Source organism: Aptenodytes forsteri, unplaced genomic scaffold (genome assembly GCF_000699145.1).
Source record: "Aptenodytes forsteri isolate BGI_AS27 unplaced genomic scaffold, ASM69914v1 Scaffold81, whole genome shotgun sequence".
Classification (NCBI taxonomy): Eukaryota; Metazoa; Chordata; class Aves; order Sphenisciformes; family Spheniscidae; genus Aptenodytes; species Aptenodytes forsteri.
The window spans coordinates 5398637-5426441 of record NW_008795259.1 but is presented as its reverse complement, the minus strand read 5'-3'; the positions used below and the strand labels follow the sequence as shown (position 1 = coordinate 5426441).

The 27805-nt window shown below is 45.7% G+C and overlaps 1 protein-coding gene across 1 annotated transcript; it reads left to right on the top strand.

Moving 5' to 3' along the window:
• The first annotated feature begins 56 nt into the window (after positions 1–56).
• On the top strand, positions 57–27215 carry TNFRSF11A (TNF receptor superfamily member 11a). Its single transcript, XM_019472038.1, is given in 10 exon segments — positions 57–116; positions 13984–14065; positions 14536–14661; positions 15211–15354; positions 16425–16518; positions 16889–17049; positions 17865–17972; positions 19879–19931; positions 21613–22456; positions 26836–27215. Coding segments are annotated over 10 exon segments (2052 nt in total).
• Positions 27216–27805: the final 590 nt, after the last annotated feature.

The window sequence follows — 27805 nt, the reverse complement described above, 5'->3', positions numbered from 1 at the left end:
TCTCTTCGGTGGCAGGAAAAGGAGCCACAGGAGGAGGCAGAGACGGACACCCAGACATGCCCGTCCCGTCAGGCTGCTGGCTCCTTCTCCTTTGCCTCGCTGCTGCTGGCAAACAGGTAAGACTGCGCTGCCAGGGCTGAGCCGGAGGAGGGGGAAGGTGGGTGTTGCATCTCACCCGGGGAGGTTTGTTTCTTCGCCTGTCGCTCGGAGGAGGTGGCGAAGTCGGAGCCCATGGCATCTTGCGCCTCCGGCACTGGGAGAGCAGGGTTTAGCAGAACAGCTTCACCTGCCTGTTTTTCCCTCTGGTTGTTTGATTTTTGTTTTTTCCCTGCAACTTGCCCTGTCTCACAAGCTTCTCTCGCTTCTTTAAAATCAAAATAGCCCAAACCCAAAGCTCCAAAGGAAGCCAGAAGATCTGCAGGGAAAACAGCCTGCTCCTGCCCAGGGCAGGGTGTGAGAAACCAGAAAATATTTGCAGTGAGGTTGTTGAGGGATATAATTTGCATGTAGAGTAAAAATAAGGCAGACTCCACCCTACCGAACAGATTTATTCAAGAGAGCGTGAGCACACTTGTCCCTCAGATGTGGGACGAGCACGTATGGTCTTTGCAGCCCAGCTACAGCTTTTCAGCCTCCCCCGGAGGGATGCAGTCCCCCTCGCGCTCTGACCACCCTGCCATCCTGAATGTAGGCAACCCCTGAGCAGCCCCGGGAGGTGGGACGGTGTTGTGACCCCAGGTCCATGAGTGGAAGACTGAGGCCCAGACCGGCTATATGACTCGCTTGGAGGTTCACATGCAGCTCATGACAGAGCCGGGAACCAAACCCCAATCCCAGGTCAGCTGCCTCAAAAGGGCAGCCCTTTCCTCTCAAGGGGAAAGATCTGAGTGAGGTTTGGCTCCGCGGTTGTTTGCAAATAGAGTGTGCTCTTTTTGTAGCTTCGTGCAATGCCAGGTGGCTAATGGTCAGCGTGTTTTACAGTTGGGATCATTGCTGGTCTTCCCCTGTTTTCAGAAAGACCATTTTCTACAGCCAGCTCTTGCTGAGCCTTGTGAATGGCGTACATTGGATTTCCTCCAGTGGTTTAAATTTACAGAATCTCACTTTGCTTTTTCTAATTATACAGCTTAAAAATTATTCCTCTCTCTTTGGGTTATTTAGACCCTTCTAGACTGGCAGGCTGTTTGCAAATCCCATCCTACGGGCACTTTATTTCCTCCATTAATCAATGTTTGGCAACCTTGCTACCATTTGTATTTCTTTCATTTGAACTTCTAGTATTTCTCTGTGTCTCATTATTCTTGGTTAGTTGTGTCATTTTAAGTGCTTCCCTCAACATAGTGCTATAACTGGGCCATGGCTGGGTTCCCTGAGAGCAAGGTGCAGCTTCAAGAAAAAAAAGATAAAAAACCAAAACAAGACAAAAAACCCTCTGCTGTCTACAGCTTACAATTTAATGTCTGACCACATAGTCCTGAGAGCCTTTCCTCTGGATCCCTGGTCCTAAATATGTTGCCTAAAACCACACAGGCCTTTTTTCCCCTCTAAAACATGTGCTTCATTCTGTCCACCCTGCTCCTTAGGCTTCTCTTAAATTGCTGCTCTCCAGGTGTCCTCCATATGTATATGAATGAGCCTGCGTATTTCAAAAGGGATTTTTACATCATAGCTTTCAGGTGGTTTGTCCCGTTCCTCAGTATCCTCTGTATCTGTCTTTTTTTTTTTTTCTTTTTTTTTTTTTTTTTTTCTTTTTTTTTTTTTTTTCTGCTGCGGTGTTCAGGACTGTGATCAATGCAGCATGATGAGCAGACCTCAGTGTTCTTCATACCTTTTCTCCAGGTACCACGACATATTTGCTTCCTTCTGGAGCCATTTGGGTTTGGGCAATTATTCCCTTTGGAGTCTCCTTGTTGCCTGGAACCTGTTCAACTCTTGACCAAACCTTGGAAATTCAGATTTCCATGCTATAGCTCCCAGCATGTTTCGTGTACCTTGTTGTAGGAGCCAGGAGGAGCTCCTCATTATTTCTCACCTCTCAATTCATAGCCTTTCAGAGGATGCAAAACAGGGAACTTGTATTTATTTGGGGCTGATGTGTAAAGTTTTTCCACTGCATTCAACATGTGCTTAATTCTGAGTCTGTAAGTGGTTGCACAGGGTGCAACTTTCCATAGCCAATGCCTTGGACAAGTAGCAGTACAAAATACTAGGGGGCTCCAGGAAAGTTGTAGTGTAAGCTTACATAGGAAAAGCCATACTGTGTCAAAGAGCCAGTTAATCTAATATCCCCTCTGCAACCGTGAGCAGGACCTGCAAGTCAGGAATATGAAAGCAAGGCAAGCCTGGAGAGATGCTGCTCCCAGCCAGCCTTTCAGGTTCTCCTTTGCTTGACTGATTTGAACAGTGGTTTCTTATAAAAGTGCTGTTTTCTGATGGAACAAATTGTGAGAATAAGTGTGGCAGGGCTGAAGTTTGTCTGATGCACTTGTGTTAGTTTAGAGTCGATAATACAGTGGGCTAGTGGTAGGGCAGTGACATTTGCAATGTATTTCCAGCGAAGAATGAGAAACACTTGGAAATGCAAGTTAATGAGTACTCATAATTCTGCTGAGAATGACATGTTCATTGTCATCATTTTCACCAAAGAGGAAACAGGAACAGAGAATTCGTGACTTGCTCTAGGTCACACACCGAGCGTGGAGCAGAACCACTGGGAGCAGAGCTCAGCCCTCCTTGTCTTGTGCTTCAGCCACAGATGATCTTTCCAAGTGATTCGTCTTGGGCGCCTGTCAAAGGACACGGTATTTTGCTTTCTGAGGCATGATCTGCTCAGCTTCTTTGTACAGAATAGTCACATCCCTTTCCTTGCTTAACACCGGTGAAGAGCATAAATGTTTCTGTAAGATGGGAGTTGAAGCCTGTGAGAATGTACATTTGCAAATATGCAGTAAACCAGTTGCCTGGTTCAACGCCAAGGACTCTTCTTCCCTTGTGTGGAAATGGCATGGGTTCTTCCACTACTCCATAATATTTACTTTATAGGGAAAGTTTGCTCACTGCAAGTATCTGGAATTCTTTGTAATATAGAAAATTTTTGGCCAAAATATAGATTATCTTTTAACTTCCTAAAATACACAGTTTTTATGATGAGAGGGGAAAAAAAAGAGCATAAAATTGTCCTTGCTGTGTTATATCATGGGCTCTCCTGGTCCAGTATCCCTGGTCTGATCAGGGCCAAAGGAATCACTCAGCAGAGCAAAACTTCTACAATATCTGATCTCAACTCCTGGATTTATTCTGTTGTTAACAGCATGGGTTTCAAAGTTACTGTAATGCAATTAGTTCACTTGTCAAAATGCCCTTGCAGGAACGGTTCCTGCAAGGGAAACTGGGAAGTTTTTCATTGCTTTGCAGTTTCCCCCAGAACATGTGAAAAATCTTACAGCACCTCATATAAAAGGAATATAATGCATATAAAACTGAACCAATCCACAATTTAAGAAACCTCTGCTGCTTCTCTTTTCATGTTAAGCGTCATCTTCCTGATGTAATTTCTTCTTTCCCACAAACGGGACCAAAACAAACCTTCACCACATTTCACAAGTCGGTAGAATTCAAAGCTTATCAGCCATCTCGAGGGTACTGACCCTTGCAGCAGCAGGGCTTTCTTCATACTGTGCCGGAAGAAAAAAAAAAAAGGCGGGTCAAGCAGAGAGATTAACTGTGGCCGTAAGGATCCATTTCTGTTGCCTGTTACTGTCATCACAAGCACCCTCAAGCTCAGAAAAGTGGGATGTAATTTGACCGCTCTGCAAGAACCAGTGCAGACAGTAAAAGGGATGCGTGCATAACTACAGCGTAGAAAAATCACGAAAACCTCAAAGTGGTGCCCTTTGGCATTTATACCTTAACGGTATTTAGAGGAATCATATTTGAGTCACTTTGCTATGTTTATCCATCTGTCCCTTGGAGTTCAAGTGTTAGAAGACCCTGCTGTACTAGGTACACGTGTAGATGCAACAAAAAAAGTAACCCCTATTGCAAGGCTCTCCTCCTCCTGCTCCTCCCTGCCAACTTCCCCTCTGTAAGACTGGGTCTCCAGGAGGTGTTTGCGGTGACCAGAGCTAGGAGGGTTCCTGCCACCACGTGCTGTGACCGCGGAGTCCAGACCTCCTTCCATCCCACGCCCCGTGCTGCAAGGGGCAGCTCTGCAATGCGAAGGCTGCTGGACACTTGGAGGGGGTAGTTGTTTCAGATGCTGGTTTAGCTTACTGGAGGCAGGCAGTGGGGAGAAGAGGGAAATGGAGATGGCTGGTTCATCACATCCTCAGCTGCAACCGTGCTTCTTGCACAGGCTGCCCTCTTCCTTTCAATGGAAACTCAACTTGCCAGGCAGCGCTGGCTTCTGCTGCAGCTGCTCACCCTCTGGTTTAAGTGCGCATTAGTTGGCATTGCCTGCATGGAGAAGCAGCTGCTCTAAGAATGGTTCATTATTACTGACGGAAAATGCAAAGGCAAATATTTGTGTGTTATAAATGCAATATAAAAATTAAGTGCTGTTTAACCAGGTTGCACTATGGACTTGGGTAGGCCTCAGTCTGTACAACGCAATACCCTGCCTGCAAGAACTTGCCCCTTTTTATGACTGACTTTTCTTTGAAAATGGTCCAAAGTTAGTTCATGTAGTAGAAGAAAGACTGTTGTTGGACTTCCACGAGCAGCAATGGCTGAAAGTCGCAGGGTGGGCTGCAGGAGATACCTGCTCTGCAGGCTGCGCTGGCACCCAGGGCAGTCTGCTGTTGTGTCTGCTCCGTGGCAGGGTTTGGTGTGATGCTTCAGCTCTGCAGTAATGCAAGTTTCTTGATTTTTTTTTTTTGTTGGTTGTTGTTTTTCCACGAGCAGCAATGGCTGAAAGTCGCAGGGTGGGCTGCAGGAGATACCTGCTCTGCAGGCTGCGCTGGCACCCAGGGCAGTCTGCTGTTGTGTCTGCTCCGTGGCAGGGTTTGGTGTGATGCTTCAGCTCTGCAGTAATGCAAGTTTCTTGATTTTGTTGTTGTTGTTGTTGTTGTTGTTGTTGTTGTTTGTGTGTCACCGCAGTGTGCAATCCAGAGGAGCAATGCTGACTTACGCCTGGTGCTCCAGGACATCCTGGTTTTTGTCTTATACCTATGCAGCCACCTTGGCTGCTTTTTGCAGTGCTTCCTTTGGTTACCTCTTTTGTTTGCCTTTTCAGGGTGTGAGTTCTGTGCCGAGGGCTTGGCTTTCTTCGGTGTTTATACAGCACTTAGGATGTCGTGGCTGCAAACAAAGCCAAAGAGTCATTAATCACCACAGGATAGAGCCCCGTCCATTCCCCACTGAAGTCATGGGGAGGTCTGCCCCTGTGGGCCTGGGAAGGGAGCAAGTATGTCCCCCTAGCCAGCTGCCATCATGCAGGCTGCAGCACCCAACCCTCACCCTTATTCTCCAGGTCCTCTTCTACCCATGACCCCACCAGTGTCCCCACAGTGGAGGCACGTTCCCCACGCCACTTGGCCAAATGTGTTCGTGGTGGCTTCTTGCCTCTTCCCCGTGATGTCCCTGACGGAGAGGCTGGGGCAGGGGCTGCGGTGGAGGATGGCAGCGCAGCGGGCAGGCAGAGAGCTGAGACCCAGAGCCGCCTCTCAGCTCTGCAGAACCCGCTGGCTGCTCCCCTCTTAAAATCTCGATAAAAGAGACCAGGAAAGGCTGTGTTCGGTGAAAGAGCCAAGCTGGCCAGTTTAATCCACCCTGCAAGAGCCAATTAGCCAAGGAGGAGAAAAAAAAAAAATGAGGTCATTCACCCTCACCACTTTGTGGCTACTCTAAAAGAAAAAAAAAGTATATAGGATCTGTTCAAGAATGACAAAGAACAACATTTGTGACTGCAGATGGGTGCAGAATATATTTAGTCAGTGGTCAAAGTGGAGGGAAAAGAAAAAAAATCTTCTATGGAAAAAAAAATACTGTGAAGTTTTGTTAGGCAACCCATCAATCTGGAATACAGATAGGGAAAAATGTGCTACTAGGTTCATATGAAGTCCTAAAAATTGCTTATGTAGCACGCAAGGGAATCTATTTTGAGCATGTTATTTTGCCACAGTGAATAGTTTTGCCTTAGGACCATCATGTTCTTCAGTAACTTTTCATTGTTCAGTAGCAAGAACAATGAGATGATTCCTTGAATCTGCTGTCACAGGAAAAAAAATTCTTCCCTGCAATACCACACGTAGTAAAACAGGCTGCTTATGGAAACAAGCCCAAGCCCATTCAAATCAGGGAGGAATATTTCCACCGACTTGACTGGCTCACGGTCCCTGGCAGAGCTGGTTCCTTGTGGTGACACCTAAAGAGTACACGAACCAATTCTCAGCCCAGTCCTGAGACCTTTAATAAAGGCAGCAATTCCTTCGTGATGGAGAAGGTGCAGATCCGATCATGCAATTCTTAATATAACTCACACCAAGGCAGAACGGTCTGTGGGTGTTACATGACCCGGCAAGAGCCAATTAGGCGAGGAGGAGAAAAAAAAAAAAATGAGGTCATTCACCCTCACCACTTTGTGGCTACTCTAAAAGAAAAAAAAAGTATATAGGATCTGTTCAAGAATGACAAAGAACAACATTTGTGACTGCAGATGGGTGCAGAATATATTTAGTCAGTGGTCAAAGTGGAGGGAAAAGAAAAAAAATCTTCTATGGAAAAAAAAATACTGTGAAGTTTTGTTAGGCAACCCATCAATCTGGAATACAGATAGGGAAAAATGTGCTACTAGGTTCATATGAAGTCCTAAAAATTGCTTATGTAGCACGCAAGGGAATCTATTTTGAGCATGTTATTTTGCCACAGTGAATAGTTTTGCCTTAGGACCATCATGTTCTTCAGTAACTTTTCATTGTTCAGTAGCAAGAACGATGAGATGATTCCTTGAATCTGCTGTCACAGGAAAAAAAATTCTTCCCTGCAATACCACACGTAGTAAAACAGGCTGCTTATGGAAACAAGCCCAAGCCCATTCAAATCAGGGAGGAATATTTCCACCGACTTGACTGGCTCACGGTCCCTGGCAGAGCTGGTTCCTTGTGGTGACACCTAAAGAGTACACGAACCAATTCTCAGCCCAGTCCTGAGACCTTTAATAAAGGCAGCAATTCCTTCGTGATGGAGAAGGTGCAGATCCGATCATGCAATTCTTAATATAACTCACACCAAGGCAGAACGGTCTGTGGGTGTTACATGCATCCCCTCTATATGGCCATTCTCCAAAGTAAGGGCTACAGCCCTGCAACTACCCTTCATGCTTCTGCCTGCAGAACATTCAGCATTTGTTCCATGTGGGATGCTAAAATCCAGGAGAAGGAAACCAAAGCAGAGTGTCAGGTGGTGAAAGCAGGCTTCCTCTCTTTCTCTACAAGCTTTCTCGTTCTCCCCAGCAGCACAGCTAGGATTTCAGGCGCTCGCCTCACACCATGAGATTAATATGTTATGCTCCACTCTAGGGGCGTGATGGAAGGAAAGGGTACATAAACATACAGATTTTTGAGGATAGAAAGTCCCCATTGAACTCCTAATCTGGAGTCCAGAAAAAGCCCAGCCAAGAAATCTCTCCTGGCCACTTCTTCATTAAGACTCAACTTCAGTTGGTGAAGCATCTAAAAATAATCTGCTGAACTAAAATGGAAGAGGAGCATGCTCCCCATAAATGATTGTGTCTTTAGTGCCTTTTTTGTTATTATTATTTTAATTAAGCATGAATGGGTTTAGAGTTACTCATGGCAAGTCATTGATACTGTACCTGGAGCGGTGAGACTGCTAAGCTTTCCTATGGAGCGGTACTATTGCACCTGTTTAATCTAGAAGAGATTTGCCTTTGCAGGCCTTTTCACAAGTACATCTAGGTATTAGCTTTGGTAATGTCATTATTCTTCAGTTTTTATTTCTCCTCGTTATGAACCGTTGCCTTGCTGTCAAGCCTTTTTGTTAAATATTTTGGTTTGGTTGGCTTTTGGGTTTCTACTCTCTGGTAGTGATAGGACAAGGGGTAATGGCTTTAAACTGAAAGAGAGTAGATTTAGATTAGATACAAGGAAGAAATTCTTCACTATGAGGGTGGTGAGGCACTGGAACAGGTTGCCCAGAGTTGTGGATGCCCTATCCCTGGAAGTGTTCAAGGCCAGGTTGGATGAGGCTTTGAGCTACCTGGTCTGGTGGAAGGTGTCCCTGCCCATGGCAGGGGCGTTGGAACTAGATGATCTTTAAGGTCCCTTCCAACCCAAACCATTCTATGATTCATCTTTGAAATATTCTACCTCGTAGTTATTAGTCTTTGAATTACTGTGGCAGTGATGACACATAGGTTAAAGCATTACATTTTGCACCAAAGTGCAGACCAAGCAGACAACATGCAGACAGACACTACTGACCGCCCAGTCGATGAAAATGTTAGGTGTACCCTTTTGGTTGTTGTATGATGATGACTTTGCCACTGAATGACGAATGCTGTGCACGTGATGGCAAGTTTTCAGTCCGCAGAAGAAAGCTGGCTGATTCACATGTTCGGTCAGTAGCTGTTTGAGCCCTGCCATCTATCACCTCTGTCATCTCCCATCTGATATACCTGAGGTTCCTGTCTGCCTTACCCCCACCGCCCCGCTGCAAGAGTGGTCAGTGCAGCACTTCTCCTTCACGTAGTCTGCCAGCTAGAAATAACTCTGGTGGGTTTGAGATTGATGAATGGTCCTTCCCGTTGGCGGAGCGGCACCGGTTGCTCAGGTGTTTGGGTTTTGCTGCACGCTAAAACAGAGGGGCAAGGGGAATAGTCAGGATGGGGCTTTTACCGGCGTTTGTCTGCTTCCTGGGTGCCAGTTATGGTTTTCTCTTAATCTCTTTATCATCAGTTTTATCCCTCATGTTCTTTCTGGCCTCTTTAGGTATTCAGGCTCTAGCAGGGTTTCAAGGACCTATTTTTAAGAGTGAAATAATATTTAGTTTTTAGCTGTTGCCATTTCCCGGCTATATTTTACCACGTGGTGGTAGTTCTGTGATGTGGTTTACTGGTCACTGGAAAGTTGACATCACCAAAAGCATTTCATTCACAATCTAAGATTTTCATGATGAATTACAGACCTGCAAGCGAATAACTGGAATTGCACAGCTGTGACTTGTGTGCTGCTGTGATTGAATTTTTATCGACAGTGAGGACTGTCTATGAAGGAACTGTTGCATTCAGCATCCATGTGATTATGATTAAGTTTTTAACATAAGACTCCTCTTTCCCTTTATAAACTCACAGTTGTAAAAATTTCCAGACTCATTCTTTGTGTGCGTTACTATTATGTGCCTCAATAGAGTGCCTGGGAGCACCGGCCACAGAGCAGTGCCCATCGAGAGCCAGATTCTATTTTTATTCTTAAATAAGTTTTTAGGCAAGCCTCTGAAAATGAAGAAAGCCTCTGAGCTGAAGAAATCTGTTTTTTGCTTAGCGATACTGCTGACCCAAATCAGGTAGGAAGCTGGAGGGCTGTGGGCACACAGTCGATACCTGTGAGAGGAGAGGGAGTGGCTCACATTTGAAGGAGAAAAAGCAGCAGATGACTGCAGAGGCCATGCTAGCTGGATACCAGGGTGCTGTGCTTGCAGGGGCTACTTCAGATCAGGAAATGTTGGTCAAAGCTCAGTCCTCTTGACGAAGGCAAATAAAGCCTCAGATCCACAGAAATATTATAGTTCTACAGCAGGTAAGGCTAAGGACCTCAAAAGCAAGTAGTTTGAATAAACTCTGGCTCCAAAGTCTAAAGAACAAGTGGTGGTGCAAGGCAGGACACACCATAGTTGGCTCTGCCATAGGTACTTTGTGTCTGTAATACTAAATGGAGAAAAAAATGTGCTTTGCTTAGTGAAATGATGACAGATGACTTGAATACTCTCCAGAAACAACTACACTGAGCAAGAAGGTGTCGTCTTAAGGTAGTTACCCCTTGATGTGACCCTTTACGTTTCAATTTTTGCAAAACTAAGATTATCGCTAATGAGCAATCCCCATTGAGGCCTCAGGTTCTTGCTCAGAAGTGACATGGGAAAAAGGCTGCGGAAACCCCCGAGCTTGTTCTTCCAGATTTTTTCTTTTAAAGAAAAGAGGCCCATGCAACTCTATCTTCTCTGAAATGTCTGTCTGAACATTCATCTGAGCGAAAAAGTAATTTTAGCATCCATGACACACAGCTTCTGCTGCCATCCGATTGCTCAACGGCACCAAGAATAAATATTTCCTTAAGCCTGAGGACAGGAATCTGAATGCTGCTGGTTCCCCCTTCAGAAGCACCTGTGTGTGTGTGTTTTTTCAAGGTCTGAGTAACACACTGGTGCTTTGTAGCTCTGAGTCATCGAAGCTCTCCGACCCTACAAGCACACTCTTGCTTAGCGTCCTTTTCAACAAATGGAGGAGGAAAAAAAAAAGAAGCTGAAAAGGCGGCCTGCAGCTCGACACCAAAACACAATCCTCCTGCAAACCTTGACATGAGCATGCCTGTTTTTCCAAAGAAGTCAATGGCACTATTCATGTGCTTAAAGGTAAGCAGGTGTTGGCATGCTTTACCGAACCGCATCCACCAAGCCCAGAGGAGGTTTGTCTTTTTTCCCCTGGATTCTTCCCCTGTCATATATACTTGTTCTGAGGTAATGTTAATCAAGCGGGAAAGCTGACTGTTTTTTTAGGAACTGGTGCAAACTTGTGTGCTTCGCACACTTTTTAAGTGACAAATTAAATTTACACAGGATACCTAGAGCTCTTTGAAGAGCATTTGCACTTGGTGGTGGTATTTAATGAACAGCTTCACCAATAGTGAGACCATTAAAGGAATGACTAGGCTGTTTTTTGTCTTATTTAATCACTTCGGAGGAGGTTGACACCTTCACATTCATTGAGGCCCCTTCTCTCTCTAGATAAGAGCTCAGCGATATCCAGATCACTGACCCACAGGCCAGTGCCCGATGAGAGGAAGGATGTTCCAGGGGTTATGGGGCGAACTTGAGACTTGGGAGACTCGGTCTGGTTTCCTGTCACCTCCGTAAAGCCAGCCGGCCTCCGGGTGCGAGTTCCTCATCTGCGAAATGAATTGCACTTCCCCGTCTCAGAAGGACACTGTGGTGGGAATGTGCTGGTGATGGCGAAGCGTCAGGTCATTGTGCTGCCAGCAGCATGAGTACTTCTCAGCCCCCAAGGGAAGCTGACGTACAGTTTGATGATGAGACACGGCACGTTCCCCTGGCAGGGGGTTAAACAAGGGATAGCTTGACTTCAGTGGGGCTGTGTTAGCAAAAGGGCCCAAGTTCACTGGATTGGCTCCCACCCTAAGAAAACCCCAGGTTGCTTTTGTTTCCCTTCCTGTCCTCTCTCCCCCCACCTTTCATGCTCGGCAGGTCCAGCCGGTCCATGCCAGGCCAAAATTCCTCGCCTTCGCGAGGAGGCTGGGTTCACGTGGGGGTTAGCACGTGGACACCGAGAGCCTTGTCTTTATGTCGTTGAGCATAAATCAAAGGAGGGAGTATTGCAGCTCTGTGAATGTGTTGGCTTGTGTGAAAAGGGGAAGGACACAGTCGCAGAAGAGACTACTTATTGACATAGAGTGTAGATTTATGCAGCTGCAGCTGTGGGTGTACCGTAACAATAGCTCTCTTTATACGGTAAAGCAGGGAGGTATGAAACGATTTCCAAAAGGTAGCCGAGCAATTAGCCTGCTCCCCTAGCCTCGGCGCTAGGGGAGCGCTGCTTCCCCTCAGGCTGAGTTGTGATTCTCAGAAATTATTCCAGACCCTTTAGCTGAATGCTCTTTAGCAGATTTGCATATCCTTCCTTAAAAAGGATGACTTTGCCCTTGTTTGACACTTCAGTAATTTTTTAGTCTTTTCTTCTAAAGAGGAACCATCAAACTGGGGCAAACGAGGAAGAAGAGGACATTCTGTTACAAAAAGCGAGTGACTGGACCTGTCGTTGGTCTCATCACTTTTGTTGCCTTTTCGGATGGCTGGGAATAGCGAATGAGTTGCTCAAGACCTTCTCTCTGCTGCTCAGTCCTGCAATGTCGCCTCACCCCCGTGCTGGCCAGCTTAGTGTTTTAGCAGACACCGCCTGAAGTGCATTACAGAAAATGATCTCCTTCTATTACAGGAGTGTTTCCAGCATTTCCCTTGGGACACAGAGCGGTATCACTGTTCAGCTGCCAGGCTGTCCCGGCTTTCCCTTTCCTAGATTGCCTCTCACCTTGCCAACACTGATCGTTATCCTGTGCCCCTCCTGGAAGGTGCTGCACAAAGGCAAAACACAATCTTTGTTCCAAAAAATGTATAACCTAATAATGAGAAAGGTACTGCTAATGAATGCAAAGAAAGAGACAAGGAAACAATGAGACAACAGAAGATTTCTTGCAAGACTGGACTCCTAATTTGACCTGGGATTGCTGTCATCATAAAAAAATGGCTATAAGGTATTTATAACCAAAAAGTACCTGACTTGAGGTACTCACTCTGTTCCAGACACAGCTAGTGCAGTTTTGATAAATCCAAGTTATGCACCAACCCATGGCTCCAACTCCAAGCCAAAAGGTGGTGTTTTAAAGAAAAATTTCAACCTTTTTGTTTATCTTTAAGTTACAAGACCCTTCCCAGCATTAGAAGAGGACAAGGTGCTTAGGAAAAAATATTTTCTATTTAAAGAGATTGCTATTGCTGAAACTAGAGAAGTATGAAAGAGGAGAAGTAAAGACTTGGAGGAAACAAGGGGAGAACGCTAAGTGGAGGAATGGAAACCAGTATCAGTAGGCACAGGGCTGTCATATGCTATTAGATGACAAAAGCTCCCTTTAACCAGCAGCAGGAGCTTTATTTAGCTTTCTCCAAGTAAATAAGATTTTAACAACTGTATCCAATAATGGATTCCTTGCTACAGGCCAGATTTTGAATCATCTTATCTATTGCAAGATTAACAACTGGTTGTAAGGTGTTGAGTTTGCCTGGAGGACCGCTGCCAGCAGACTCCTGGGCAGCCAGAGCAGGGTCAGCGACGGGCTGGGCATGGTGCTTGGCTGGCCAGGATCCCCAGCACAAGCCATGCCCTGAAGACCATCCGATGGAGCCACGTGCTCCATCGTGGGCTGGGCTGCAAGTAGGACCACTGTGTGTACAGGCAGCTGAGAACAGGGAGGGGATGCAAAGGCCCATAAGAGCTAGAGGCAACACTGCTACCTGCTTTGCAGATGCCCTCTCATGTAACAGTTTCAGGTGGTTTGGGAGGGTGGTTTGTGTTGGTTTTGTTTTTTGAGAAGCAAAAAGCTGTTGGCTTAATTGTATCACCTCTCTGGATGGCTGCCTCAGTTCCATGAGACCATCTCTGCAGGACACAGTGGGAGCCATAAAAAGCTGCAAAATTGAAGTCCGATATTTTCTGGGGCTAGCCAGGAGTATTGTGTCTCCCAGTGGGAAGCTGGGAACTTCTTCTTTTTCAGGAGTATAAATCGTTCACCTTACTTGTTTGCTTAATGCTATACATTAAAACTCAGTTGCCCAGCTCTTGGTCTGAGGTCATGTCTGTGGAAAAGACTACAGAAGTATCTCTATGCCAATTTTTTTTCTTTACAATTGTTTTAAAGTCATAGATTTCAAATAATAGAGTACTGTAAGAAAAGGTTATATAGCAGGCCAAAAGTTCATGACAAATTGCAAGATTGTGTTATTTATTTATCACCTGGCTGTATTTCAAGTCCTTGTGTGTACAGCATCAAGTACATATTCTTAGCGTGTCTACAAAGCACCTTTGAAGTCATAAATGTTGAGTAATTTTTACTGCTTAGCTATCCAAAATGCTATACAGAAGAAATGTTTTCCTCCTCTCTGCCAGCACTGTGACTAGGTAGGTCTGAAGCTCTCCACGTACGTTGGTTCTCATGTCCTCTCCCTCCTTCTCCCCTCCAGTTGTCACTACAGATCACTCCGCCGTGTGAAAGCGAACAACACTATGAATACTCTGGACGGTGCTGCACAAAGTGTGAGCCAGGTATGTGAGCACTGGGCTGTACCAGCTTCATAACTGAAAAGCTCATTAGAAACAGCTCTGTGGGGTCAGTAAGGCAGCTTGCTCTTGTGACTCCGCTAATCCGTTGGCACATACCCTCGCAGGTGCATGATTTCAGGCTTACGAGTGCCTTCTAGTGCAGGAGTGGTCCTGCTGACCTCAGCAAAAGCCATAGCAGCTATTTTGTTGGGATAGCACTGAACCACTGCGGGAGACAGAAAGCAGCTTGATTCTCGTGTGTGTAGATAGCACTGCTCCCAGGCCATAAGCTTCATGGATGTTTCAGGGGCACACTAAATGGCGGCCAGACTGAGAAACTGAAAAGGTGGCAGGAAGAAATGGTTGTCCACAGCAGTACAGCAGTGTTAGCCCAAGCTGTTACTGTCCCTAAGCTCCTTAGACAGTTGGTGTGCAACTTGCAAACGACCTACTTGTCCTTCTGTCATTCACAGGAAAGTATATGTCTGCTAGATGCACTAGTACTTCTGATAGCATGTGTCAGTCATGTGGCCCAAACGAGTATATGGATGTCTGGAATGAAGAAGATAAATGCTTACTACATAAAATATGTGATCAAGGTGAGCTATTCATACTGAAGAACCTTTCAATCCAAATTAGTGAAGCACGAAGATAGGAAAGTGGATCTGGGGAAGTTGTTTTGTTCAGGTACCCGACACTGGAGGCTGGGCTTGCAGAAGAGCCTGGCGGAGAGGGAGGTCCCCAGACAGCAGAGATTCTGTGCTGTGCTGAGCACCGCGACCATAGTCTCCATGCTGCTGATAATCACTGTCTTCACTGGGGCTGTTCACTCCTGTGAGCTGGATCTTAAAGGTTGTCCTGTTGCCCAGCATAGTGTGGATTCACTTCCCCTAACACGTTCGTTTCGCCCTTGCAAAAGCTCTGTTTATTTTCTACAGCAGCTACAAGGAAAAATATTGCTCAGGAGTGCAATCAGTGAGGAGCCCCGTGCCGATCAAGGGTCTCCCATGCTTCTTGAAAGATACATTTCCTCTAGCGTGAATGGTTTTGCATCTGGCATTCAAGCAAAGCAAATAGGTAGAACAGGAGGTTCATAAACTTGAGGCTTATTATCAGAGATTTTCACTCCCATCTGCTTTCTCTTTTAGGGAAAGCTTTGAGAGAAGTGAACCCAGGGAACAGCACGTTCCAGCGGCAGTGTGCTTGTACGATGGGCTACCACTGGAATGAAGACTGTGACTGCTGTCAGCGAAATACCATATGTGCTCCAGGATTCGGAGTCACGCATCCTGGTAAGATACAGAAAGGGGACGTACAAAGTGAAGTGTCCAGCTCAGGCCTACTGGATGAGGCCAGCATCGTGTGGGTTGTGATGTTAGAGAGGATACTCTCAGATGACTGTCAACAGAAGATGCATATCTGAGTTATCATTACTACTGCATATAACCCACCTGGACTATTGGCGTTTTGAAGGCTTCTGCCTCTGCAGTTTAAATAGTATCTTGGATCAAGTGACTTTTGCAAGATACCACGTGGACATGGCAATGGTCGCAAGGTGCTCAGTGCATTTCTAACGTTTGCTGAGGTGTCTGACTGTGAGTCACTAGGACATGCATTGCTCCAGTATTCAGAGAAGTGGTCCATTGGGGATTGTTGCTGAGGTCAGATTTGAAATCAGTTTTTGTCCAATGACTTTGCTTTGCCATTTTATAATGTTATAAGCAAATTAAAAGTGATTAACACCTTTCAGGTAGTGCAAGTATTCTTTGTTTTAGATGACTTGTAACACAAAGGTTTATTACAGACACTTAATTTAGTCCTAAGTCTGATCGAAAACAAAATGCAGGTGTTTTATGGGTGGAAAATAGAGACGGTCAAGTTCAGAGTTGTAATGAACACTGTGATCGGCTGCGCCAAGCACGAGGAACCCAAAAAGCAGCACATAATAGAGTAATGGAGGATGAAATGCTGCATGGGCCTGGAGCACAGTGGTGCTGTTTTTTCTCCAGTCTAGCAAATCCTGATACAACATTTTGTTTACTGTGGCTTCATAGAAGTGACAATACCAGTTAGTGTTGCTGTCTGTGGCATAGCATCGACACGAGGAAGTTAATGGAAGGGGAAGGATATAATAGCTGTGTGTTATTTACAATAACTGCAAATGGTTCCTGGTCATTTCTTATTTTGATCATGTAGATAAGTGCTCAGGTGAGACTAGCATACTTTTTTCTGCTTACATGTGACTGTCATTGTTGCTCTAATGTATGGAGCGGGAGTATAGGGAGCGTAGTCACCTTCCCCTTACTTGAAAGGAACTCAGGGAAACTCAGCTATGAAGTTTTTCTTCCTTTACTACACACAGTGCAACAAGACAAAGACACAATGTGTACACCATGTCCCAGAGGCTACTTCTCAAAGGTTGCTTCATCCACCGACGAGTGTAAATCCTGGACCAAGTAAGTCCCTGTATCTTGCAAGAGGACCGCTCTAGCCACAAGGCAGGGAGAAGCTTGGGTGAAAGTGTTTTTCAGTGGGGTGTTTCAGGCTGTCTGCGGAGTGCACAGAGCATCTCTGTTGGCTATGCAGGGATGAAGGCATTCTCACGCTGGAGCTTGAATTCTCCTTGAGGGAGAGCGAGAGAGAGCATAACAACAGAACTGCTGAGCTAACACAGCTGAAAATAAAGAAGGTATCTGAGCTTCTTAAGGGTGGAGAAATGCAGGATAAATGTTGTACATTACAACAGAAAGTACTACTCTGCATAAGTGCAGGAGCCATGACAAGCTCCCTCTTTGAGAACCTAGCCTCTTTGTCCTTCTTTTTCAGCTGTACAGCTCTAGGAATGGCAGAAATAGTGCCTGGGACTGACAAGTCGGATGCAGTTTGCGCAGAACGGAAGATGCCTGCGCCATCGGAAGACGGTATGTGTCCTCATACAAATTATCTGTTAGAAAGTACCAGGGAGGAGGAGGGATGTGTTTACTAGGGTTTTTGGCTGGCTTAACTCCATTCCCATTGTGGGTGACTCTAGGGTGAGCAGCTGTAGACCAAGACAGCGCTCTTGGAAAATCTCACCTTTAAAGATTACTTTAAGCCTGGTGGCTCTAGAGCCCATGTCCACTACCAAGCAGAGCTTTACACCTCCCACTGAAACTGCATAACAAGCAGCATTGCTGTTATACCCGTGGCCTCCGTCACATTTACAGCTCTCTCATTTTTTTCAGCCTGCTGATTTCCATACATGCATTATCTGTATAAAGGCTAGGAGCTTCTCTCCATGCTTCTTTTATAGCAATGGATACAGTCTCAGCTGAACGTAGCTCTCCCTTCTTGCCCACTGCCCATTTCCCTGTCTGGTGTGGATATGGTACCAGAGAGGCTGCTTGCCTGGCATCCAGTGACCCTTCATAACCTGGGATAAAGGACAAATTTTGCCAGCTGAAGTCTGTAGCCTCCATGAGAGATATGTCCCCCGTCCCCTGAGGCAGAGCAAGCACAGCCCATGGGCTGCTGGCAGCTTGCAAGGCGACTTTCAGAGGAGCATGACTGGATCACACCTCTCTCAGACACCAAGACTCTGTTTTTTACGGAGATGGCTCGGTACTGGGTACTTTCAGTAACGCTGTTTGTCACAGAACTGCATGAGTGCTAGAGCTGTTGTCCTTATTATAGAAACTGAAAATCAAATAGGAAGGAAAAAACAAACACTGTCCTGTGGAAAAGTAGGTAAAATGAGCAAGGATTGTCATACTGCTGAGTACAAGCTGCATGTTGATGGCACTATCTTTTTTACATCCTGCAGGAACAAACAGGATCTTATATGTGTTGATTGTCATCTTGTTTTTTGTGGCACTAATTGGCATTGTCATCTTCATCATATACTACAAGAATAAGGGAAAAAAGCTGACAGGTACGTGATAGCTAATGATATTCATGAATGTGACAACTGCATGGCTCTCTGTGCACTCTGATTTCATGGGTAACAACCAGGTTAAGAAACTCAGGAGTTGTTTTGGAAGTTCTGTGCTATCCCTATATCTGTCCATATGGATATGCTTTAACTAGCGCAGAGCCAGGCTTCAAATTCCTTTCCTCTAGGCAGGGAACGAATTACACTTATGCATAATGCATATCGCTTGCTATCCTCCTGCAGCCCTGACCGTGCGGTGACCGCCCTCAGGGCGGATGCAACCACTGTGTGGATGAAGGAGGGCTGGTGCTGGGGGCTTTTATAGCAGCACGACTGCTCTGCACCACGTGGCACACCAGACCCCTTGGCCGAAGAAAAGCAGGGAAAGACTTACGGGGCTTTCACCACCTCCTGTCTCCTTCCCCCCACTTGCCTTCCTCTCCTGAAACCTGCATCTGGACAGGTTAAAATACGGTTTTCAAGATAAAGGCCTGATGTGTATTTGAAAACATGATGGAGGCAATGTTTTTAGCTGAAGGCCGAAGTTCTGATGAGGTATGGAAGAAATACTAGAAGGAAATGGAATAAACTGTACAAGTAGAAAAATAGGAAAATTCTAGCAAAGGCATACTGGATAACAGTGGGGCACTGAATATATTATGAATACAATGGAGTCACCTTCAACAGTTACTCAACTCTGTGTCAAGCCCTGGATCTCCTTAGTTAGGAGTTAGGACATACCCATATTGTTCTGTTCATTTTTTATTTTCTCCCGCTACACGTGGAAAATTTTTCCTAGTGTATTTTTTCCATCATCTCCTTTCTCAAGCCCTACCAATTTATGAAATGTTTTGGGAGCAGTGGAAGGGAAGACAGCAACCCTCTCTTCTAAAGTATATTTCAGCCTGTTTTTTAGAAATAGGCTGCCTCTGCCACACAAAACACGGGTTGTGCTAAATCTGGAATTCCTGGGATGGGCTGGAGGAAATGGTGACTCTCCTTGCAAACCAAATACTTACAATGCAAAGCAGGTTAGGGGGGAGTGCTCTTTATTTGACATTTCTATTGCCCTGCTGCTTTGCAGTGACAGTCCTTCATTGCCTTTGCGTGGTAAATCCTGCTAACCAGAGCCCCCGAGACTTGCAGGCTCAGGAAGAAGCTCTCCCTGCTGGGGGACTGATGGTAAATGTGCAGACTTAACATCAGAGGAACAGAGTCGTTGCTGGGAACTGGCAGCGGCTACAATGCTGATCTATCTTCAGACACACAAAACCAGCACAAGCTTCAAGTGTACATGAGACCTGAGCCCTACAAAATCTCCTGAAAGTATAAGCAGAAAACAAGAATTGCTAATTCTATTAAGTGGCAGTCTTTACCATAAAGCATTGTTGGACTTAAAGCTTTTCCTTGGGAGATACTCCGATTAAGTGAATTTCCCCATTAATTGCACCCTGATGAGGTGGAAGACGCTGTATTTGAGCCTGCCATTCCGTGGTTCCAGTGGCTTACCATCTTCTCTCCAGGCTCCTCGCTCCTGTCTGAGAATGGTCTTTGGGCCATCCATGTGACTTCTCTTGAAATAGACCGTACGGCTGTGAGCGGGTCGGTATCAGGCCAGTCATAGCTTGGTGTGACATATGACCAGGAAAGAAACCCCATTTGATGTGGAACACAGTTTAACTGTGGTCTATTTTAGGAGCTTGGAAACATTTGTTCCGCAGAAATATATCCCTGTTCCAGTTACAATGAATCCTCGGCTAGACCGATGCTGGGACACTTGAAAACAGTCTTGATGGTTTTCATTTAATATGATATTGCGGACTGTGGATGACTGTGGGTGTTTAGGTCTGTGGTTAACTTCAGTGCCTGCTATATGTTACAGCTACTCTTTTTGTTTTCCCTACAGCAGATCTACAGAATTGGGCTAATGAAGTGTGCAGCCAAATAAAAGGAACAAAGGTAAAGTTGAAGACACTAACATTTTCTCTCTGATTTATATTTTCCTCACGGCATTCCTGACACCGCTTCTGAAGTAGACTCCACGTTAATGTTTGGCTAAAAAGCAAGCTTTGACTTCCTCAAAAAATGCTTGCAGCTTTGGCTTTTTCAGTCTGGTTTTCTGTAAATGTGAGGCGTATGAAATCACCATTCTCAAATAGCTTCTGAACCTGCTTTCTGGTTTCAGCCAGTTTTAACAGTGGTAAAAGTCTCTGTGATGATTAAATATTTATGAGGAGAAAGTTAAACATGAGCCCACCGGTTGCTGAACACCTGAGACTGCCTAGGAGAGAGCCCTTCTAAATCCTAAGAGCAGGAACAGCTTAGTTGAGTTTGCACCTTTTTACATACCAGAGTCCTCACAGGGGAGAAACCTGGATTTGGGGCAATGCCAAGAATGCCAGACACGCAAGGCATTAAGCACAGAGCCATCAGATGAAGAAACTGGCGCTGAGACCCTTTCGTTCTAGGGCTCACAGACATCCCTCTTGTCCATTCGGCTGTGAAAAAAGTAAGACTTTCCAAGAGGTTTTGCTCCGGAAAAGCCCCAGATCACATGCTTGAAATACTTAGATGAGGGCACAGGTTCAAGTTCATGTGCACTGCCTGCTTCACACCATGGATGTGGACCAAGATGTCCCAGGTGCACGCTCCCCCAGCACCCCGCCTAGGAGCTCTGTCTAGCTTAGCTATTGAAAGACTCAAATTCCATTGCAACAACAACAACAAAACAAAAAAAACCCACACCTTTTTGAGCAAGCAGTTCCTCTTTTGTCTCATAAGTGTTCATACAAGCTCCTGCATTGGCAGCTGCTCAGATCTTCCAGGACAGCGGAGTGAATCAACAGCGATTAGTGGCTGGGAGCACTGCACTCTCTCCTCCATCCTGGAAGATCTGAACAGATGCTAGAAATGAAAGGTAGCAGTTCCCAAATGAATGTACATGGGTACATCATTACAGCACGACTTGCATGAACTGAAGGGAAGCCTTGAAGTATTTCCCAACCCTTTTTTGTGGAGCTACAACCAAAAACATAGCTTTACTTTGACAAGTACTGGCAACGTGATGTCATGGGCCTTTGCATTTGTTGTCCTAACGTTTTTCAGGTTAAAGCAACCTTGCCCACGTGACTTCTTTTTTTCTAGCCTGTCTTGGGCCCTCTGAATCAACCCAGTTTCTTTATTCAGTCATTACTGATAATAAAGATTCTGCTCCCAGTAAGGCCTTCGCAGATCAACAGCCCTTTCAGACACACAGATGATCTGGGGGGGTTCCAAACCTTATAAGCAGTTAGGTAGGTCTTATTGGTGGTCCGTAAGGAACAGTAGCTACCCTTCTAGATTTATTAACTCTCAAGTGCCTTCTTAAGAACGAGGGATAGTCCTCTCCCAAAATTAAATATTACTGCCTCCCAGGCCACCAGATTTTTTTTCTGAACACTGAGCCCAGCATCACTGGTCACAGTTTCACAGAAGAACAAAATTACACTTCAACTCTCAAATATAGCGGTGCTGCTCAACCTCAACCTCAAGCAGCTCCACACCAAGGAAGAACTGAGATCTGCCTGTTCTTTCTTCGTCTAGAAAATAACCTGCTGCTGATCTATTTATTAAACACATTTTTCTTTTGGCTTTCTTTCAGGAGCCCCCAAGGGATGCATTTGTTACCGTGAACACCACGAATGCTACTGTCCCCCACACCTCTGAAGGCATGTGTCTCCTGGGCCCTGCTGGCTCTCCTGCCCCTGGAAACTTGTGCTGCACCAGTGGCCACGCTCCTTGCAGGAACGGGAGCCCTGGCATGGTGCCCTGCGAGGCGGGAGGGAGCCTCCAAGAGTTTTCTGTGGTAACTGAGACTGGTGATGACCATTTCCCACCAGTTCCCACAGAAGATGAATACATGGACAAGGATCTCTATACCACTGATTATTTATCTTTACTGAGTCGGACTGCCAGTAAAACAGTGTCATCATTTTCAGAACCAATGGAGGCAGGGGAGAACGACAGCTTAAATCAGTACTTTTCAGGGATTGGAAGCACAGAGGACATATCAGTCTCTCAAGGCTCTCACCCTTCCTCCGACACAGGTGGGGCACACACTGCCACGGACAAACTTCTTCAGAAATCTTGCCAACATGCCCACAGTTGCCTGAAGGAAACAGGCAACAAAGACACAGATCGTTTTGCAACAAACTATGACTCAGAGAAGGTCTGTGTGAGGTGTGGCATTTCGTACAGGGAATCTCCCAGAAAGTGGAGCAAACCCTGTTGTGCTGTAGCTGACAGTGCCTCCACCTCCCCAGAAACTGGATCCTGTGCACACTGCACCTGTGGCTTGAATTTTCTCTCTGCTGGTCAGAGCACCCTAGCGAGTGATCATGGTATGAAAGATGCATCTTCGGATAGTACCAACATGAAGTACCAGAACGCAAACAGAAGCACTTCAGGGACAAACAGCAGCACTTCAGACCTCCCTCCAGCATCTGGTAAGTCTATTAGGCTTTACCCATACACAGTCGTATGAGATTATTCTCTATGCTAGCTCAGTATTATTCAGAGGGTCTGATTTAGGAGAAGGAAAGAACAAAATGATCCCTTTTCACTTAATCGCCCTGAATCTAATCTGAAAGGCAAAAATGAAATAGCAAGACCGTTTGGTTTGTAGTGGATTCTGCAAATAGGATGAGCACTGTGAGGGACCATTGTCCTGCCCTGATCTAACCAGCAATGCAGTATCCATCTTCTGGCTGTCACTGCAAAGGCTAGTCAATTCTGTTACTTAAGTATTTTGGTGATAGCAGGTGTGTGTATTGGAGAAAACTTAAAAGGAGGAGAGTATAGGGACCTAGAGGCTGAGTCAAGAAAGGATGCATAACTCTCAGACAGACAATTTTCCATTCAACAGTCTGCACGCACATTTTTGCCACTAGGTTTAAATCCAGTTACATTTGTACAGCAGTCAGTGAAACTCCAGCTGGAGCTGTAACCTGGTGGCCACAATTGGGTCTAAGAGATTATGTTCAATTTTCTGCTTTTAGCTCTTTCTCTTTGTTTTAATTTGCTAGGATATGTGTTCACCTGAAAATAATTTCATACAGACATTGTTTCTCCATACACAAGTGCTCTGTCCCCTGAACGACTCTGAAACACTGTTGCCGATTTACTAATTGACTACCAATTTACTGATTGAGTAAATATATCAAAATTGTCAAATGAAAGCAGGGAAAAAAAAAAATCACTGAATCAAAACTAGCAGAAGGGAAGTTATGAGCCTTTTCTGGATGAAACCTTCTTCCCTCAGACTTTTTTTCAGTATAAAAGTCTGCAATCTGCCTGTCATGTGTTATTAGTCATTTTAGATTACAATCTCTTAAAGTTAGATGCTCTACTTTTATTTATGTCAATGCACTGCCAAGCATAATGAGACCTTAGTTTTGACTGGGACATCTAAGTATTACTGTAATACACACAGCAGTCATAAGCAGTTGCCTTTCTTTAAAACCATGTTGTGCCTTAAAGTTTCTTACAGAGACATTCTCGTCAGGCTGCCAAAGCCCAAAAGCAACACTTTTGAAGGCCTTCCCCTCTCAACATGCACGCCATGTGGGAATCTGAAAGTGTGTAACATTCGTCGTTCTAAGAGCAGATACTCTTTCTGGTGCTTCAGTTTCCTGAAATTCTGACACAGTTTCACCACCTGGTTTGTACAAAATTCAGTAGTAGTAAAGAGAATGTAGATTATCCTTTTTTGTTGTTGTTGGAAGGTCACTCTGAGGTACAACCGAAAATCAAGTCATATTTGGCACTGCATAAGTACTGCTTTTCTTTCTAAATCTGACATGAAGAGGAAGAGAAAATACTAAGGAACAATAGGGCAAACAGGAGAGCTTGGATTTAAGCGACGTGCTAGAAAGTGCCATCTTAGATCTGCAGCACAATTCTTTATATGGGATTTTAATTGCGTCTGTGCCTTCGGGTACGTACATGCTATAGTGCCATCTGGTGAAACCTGAGCACAGATACAGCGTTCCTAATTTGCCATTTTTTAGGCAGGCTGCCAGCAGGTACTGACTGAGCTGTGGGCAGTATGAGTGTGGGTTAGTTAATCTGTAGGTAACGTGGCTTGCTGGTAGAGGTTTTTTTCTGTCTGCAGAATGGCCGTGCCCCGCTGGCAACACCTGGTTGCATGAGGAGTAAGACAGGGCTTAGCCATAGCTTCCACACTGAAGCACCCCAGCCACGCTGGGGCTGCACGTGGAGCTGCAACGGCATCGGTCATTTTGCTGGGCCTTGTGAAACGCCCAGTTGGAATAAATGTGCACGCAAAATAACTTTCTGTAAAGCTTCTCAAAGCAATTGAAGCCAACAGAATTTGCACACAGTCATGCTAAGACAGAATGGTACAAAAGAGGGTGGATGAAAAAATGGGAAGAAAAAGGCCATGCATAATTCCATGAAGTTTTGGTTCACTCAAAATGACAACAGAAATTGCAAACTCTGTCCCTCCTGTCAAACAACCCTAGAGGACCAAAGTAAACCTCTGAACAGGTGCCACTTACAGGGGTCACCACCAGAGATGGGGGTAAGCCTTCAAGCGCTCTTTCAAACCCCCCAAGCCTGGAGGCAGTCAGAACATGAAGCGTCGGTTCATGACCACCTCAAGTCATGTGTAGGGCTACAGCGTAAAGCATGAATGCAGGAAGACTTAGGTGACTCACGATTAGGAATGGTTTTGCAGAGTCTTTCACTTCCAGATCCCAAATCAGCCCACTTCGGCAGCAACGAACAGTTCTTACCACCTAGAGGCCATTAGATGGCTCAGAGAAAATTAATCGCCTGCATTGTTCCAGTTTGTAGTGAATAATTACCACAAAAATTAATCTGTCATTGTAATTAATATCATCAGGTAGTCTGAAGAGATCAAAAGGCTGAAACGTTGCAGAGAATACGCTTACCCTCTGAAGGTGTCCCTTATACTTTCCAGGTTGGAAGCACATCTCTTAGTGCAGTCCAGGAAGCTCTTGTGTCCATTTTCTGTGCTTTTGGGCCTCAAATATCCTTTTGTTTCAGCACAGTGTCTTCAGAAAGCAGTGAAGATTTGCCAGCCACATTTGAGTAAACATTATAAATGTGTTAATCTGCTTTTTTTTTTTTCTCCTCCCCACTGTCACATACATTTCTAAATTCTTGATCTCATACTGAGCACTGGTAAACTTTTCCGCAGTACCTTTTGCGAGTGACAGGCAATCTGTATAAAGGCAAACAGTTATTTTTGTACTCCCATTATGCCTAACAGTTGTGTTGATGGCAAACAGCCGAACCAAGTTGAACACAGGGGAAGCAACCAGCAGGGAAAAAGCTCCTGCAGAGAAAACTCTTATTGACACCTCATGTTAATCAACAACACTTGGAAAGAAAGCAAAGAGCTAGCAATGCAGTGGTTTAGCTAAAATAAATAGGATTGCTTGAGGGGGTTTATTAGAGAGACACTCAAGTGCTACCCAGACTCGGTTATGAGCAGGCACAGGTCCTACCTCAGCACAGCTGGAGCCCAGCGTCCATTGCTGATGTGCAAACATCACCCGTGGCCGGCAGAAAAACAGCATTTCTCTGGGCTGGGCCATGCTTAACTGCAATGAAAATGGAAAAATCTCAAGCATTGAGGAATGTAATGAGGAAAGGCACAAAATGTCTAAAAGGTGTCAGAGCAGTCCACAAGTAATGATTAAGTGAAGCACAGCAGGAAAAACATTTCTTAGGAAGAGTGTTCATAGGCTAGGAAGTTTGGTTGGTTTTTTTTAACTTGGTTGAAAATTAAACAAACCGAAGCAAACTTTAACAAGTTTGTTAGTTTGCTATTGAAAGTTTGCTCTCAGTTATTTTCTTTCTGCTCTGAGGGAAGTTTATTGAGCAGTCCACAAGTAATGATTAAGTGAAGCACAGCAGGAAAAACATTTCTTAGGAAGAGTGTTCATAGGCGAGGAAGTTTGGTTGTTTTTTTTTAACTTGGTTGCTTCGGTTTGTTTAATTTTCAAACTTTAACAAGTTTGTTAGTTTGCTATTGAAAGTTTGCTCTCAGTTATTTTCTTTCTGCTCTGAGGGAAGTTTATTAATTCCCAGAGCCTGCTCCTGCTGTCATTTGAGTCAGCGACCAAGTCTTTGAATGGCAGAAGGATTGCATTTATACTGAAAAATCTATAAGCACAGGCAGACTGACTGAAACCGTAACTCCGTTAGGTTGCTATAATATAGACTCTGTCTCTTCACTGGAGTCAGCGTATATCCAGGTAAATCCATGAGGGCACTAGGTGAGTACCGTGTCATTTGGACACTGTGTGACTGTATGGTCTGACATTAAGTCTTTCAGTATTTATTCAATAAGCCTGCTACCTAGCCCACACGGTAGGATTGATTGTTTACCAAAGGGGAAAACCCCAATGTGATGCCCGGGACTCTAAAAAAAAAAAAAAAAAAAAATCTCATCATTACAAATAATAACAATTTCCTCACAAACCATGGGCAGAGGCAGTTTGGACGCGGCTTGTGCGTTGGGCAGCACGGGGAGCATGAGATAGTCGTGTTCTCTCTTGCTACCCAGAGCACGATTGAGAGAGAAAATGTTTCCAAGCCTTCCAGACAGGCTCCCTGTAGATGACAGGCTTCGTCCTGAGGAGGCAAAAATGGAAATAATGAAAAGGTCCAGTGGAAGGCATTGATTAGAAGAGCATCCTCGTGTCATGGGGAAAAAATAATGGAACAAGAGTAAAGCCACCACAGCGGATTAAGTTCACTGCGCTAAGCGTCCATCTCGTGAGGGGAAAATATTAATCACGTGTGTTGCCTTTTCTCCCCCCTCTTTCCCCAGGAAATGTGACTGGAAACAGTAACTCCACCTTTATCTCAAGTGGACAAGTAATGAATTTCAAGGGCGACATCATTGTTGTCTACCTTAGCCAAAACTCCCAGGAGGGGGCAACGGTCTCGGGGCCGAGCGAGGAGAACGTGGGCAGCCCCGTGCAGGAGGAAAACCTCATCCGCTGCGAGACTTTTGCCGGCAATGCCCAGCACTACAAGGAGAAGTGTGCCGAGCTGCAGGGCGCCTGCCCGGCAGCAGGGAGCAGGGGGCCGCGGCAGACCACCGGACCCCTGGCCCAGGAGCGGGGCCCGTCCTGCTGCGGCCAGGCCTCGCAGCCTGTGCAGGAGGAGGGGAAGCTGGGACACTTCTCGGAGAAAGTGTTGAATTGAGGCGAGCCGGTGTCCTTCCTGTGGGCCGGGGCGCTGATGGGCAGCCCGTGAGAGGGTGTGGGGCTGCCACGGGGCTGCTGAAATCCCGGGTGTCGCGACAGATTCGGAGACTGTTGCTGCCCCTGGTGTCTCCCGGGAAATTTTACAGCTGGAAAGGACCCTTGTGGCGCACGTGCCGGTGGTGGTGGTGCTATCGCTGAGGAGGTTACCAACGGGGACAGGCACACGTGTGAAGCTGGGCGTGCTGCCCCCGTTGCAGAAGCAGTGGCAGGGCTCTCTCCTCTCCCTCACGGGGCGGTAGGCTCCCCGCCTGCCCCCCACTCCCTGGCACCTCTCCCCAGCAAGCGGCAAAGGAGAGTTGAGAAGATCCTTCAGACCAGGGACTTTGCAAGGAGGAGAGCAGCATTGCTGGCCGGGTGCGCGGGGTGCTCCCGGAGAGGGGATGATATGGCAGAGGACCGCACTGAAGGGTGCCCCTGAGCTCCGCCTTGGGGTTTTCTTTTTGCAACTAAGCTGCACCTGCTTGGCTGGGTCTTGGGCCTCCTCGATGCCTCTGGTGCTGGAAGGAAGCAGAAGCCATGTCTGCCGCT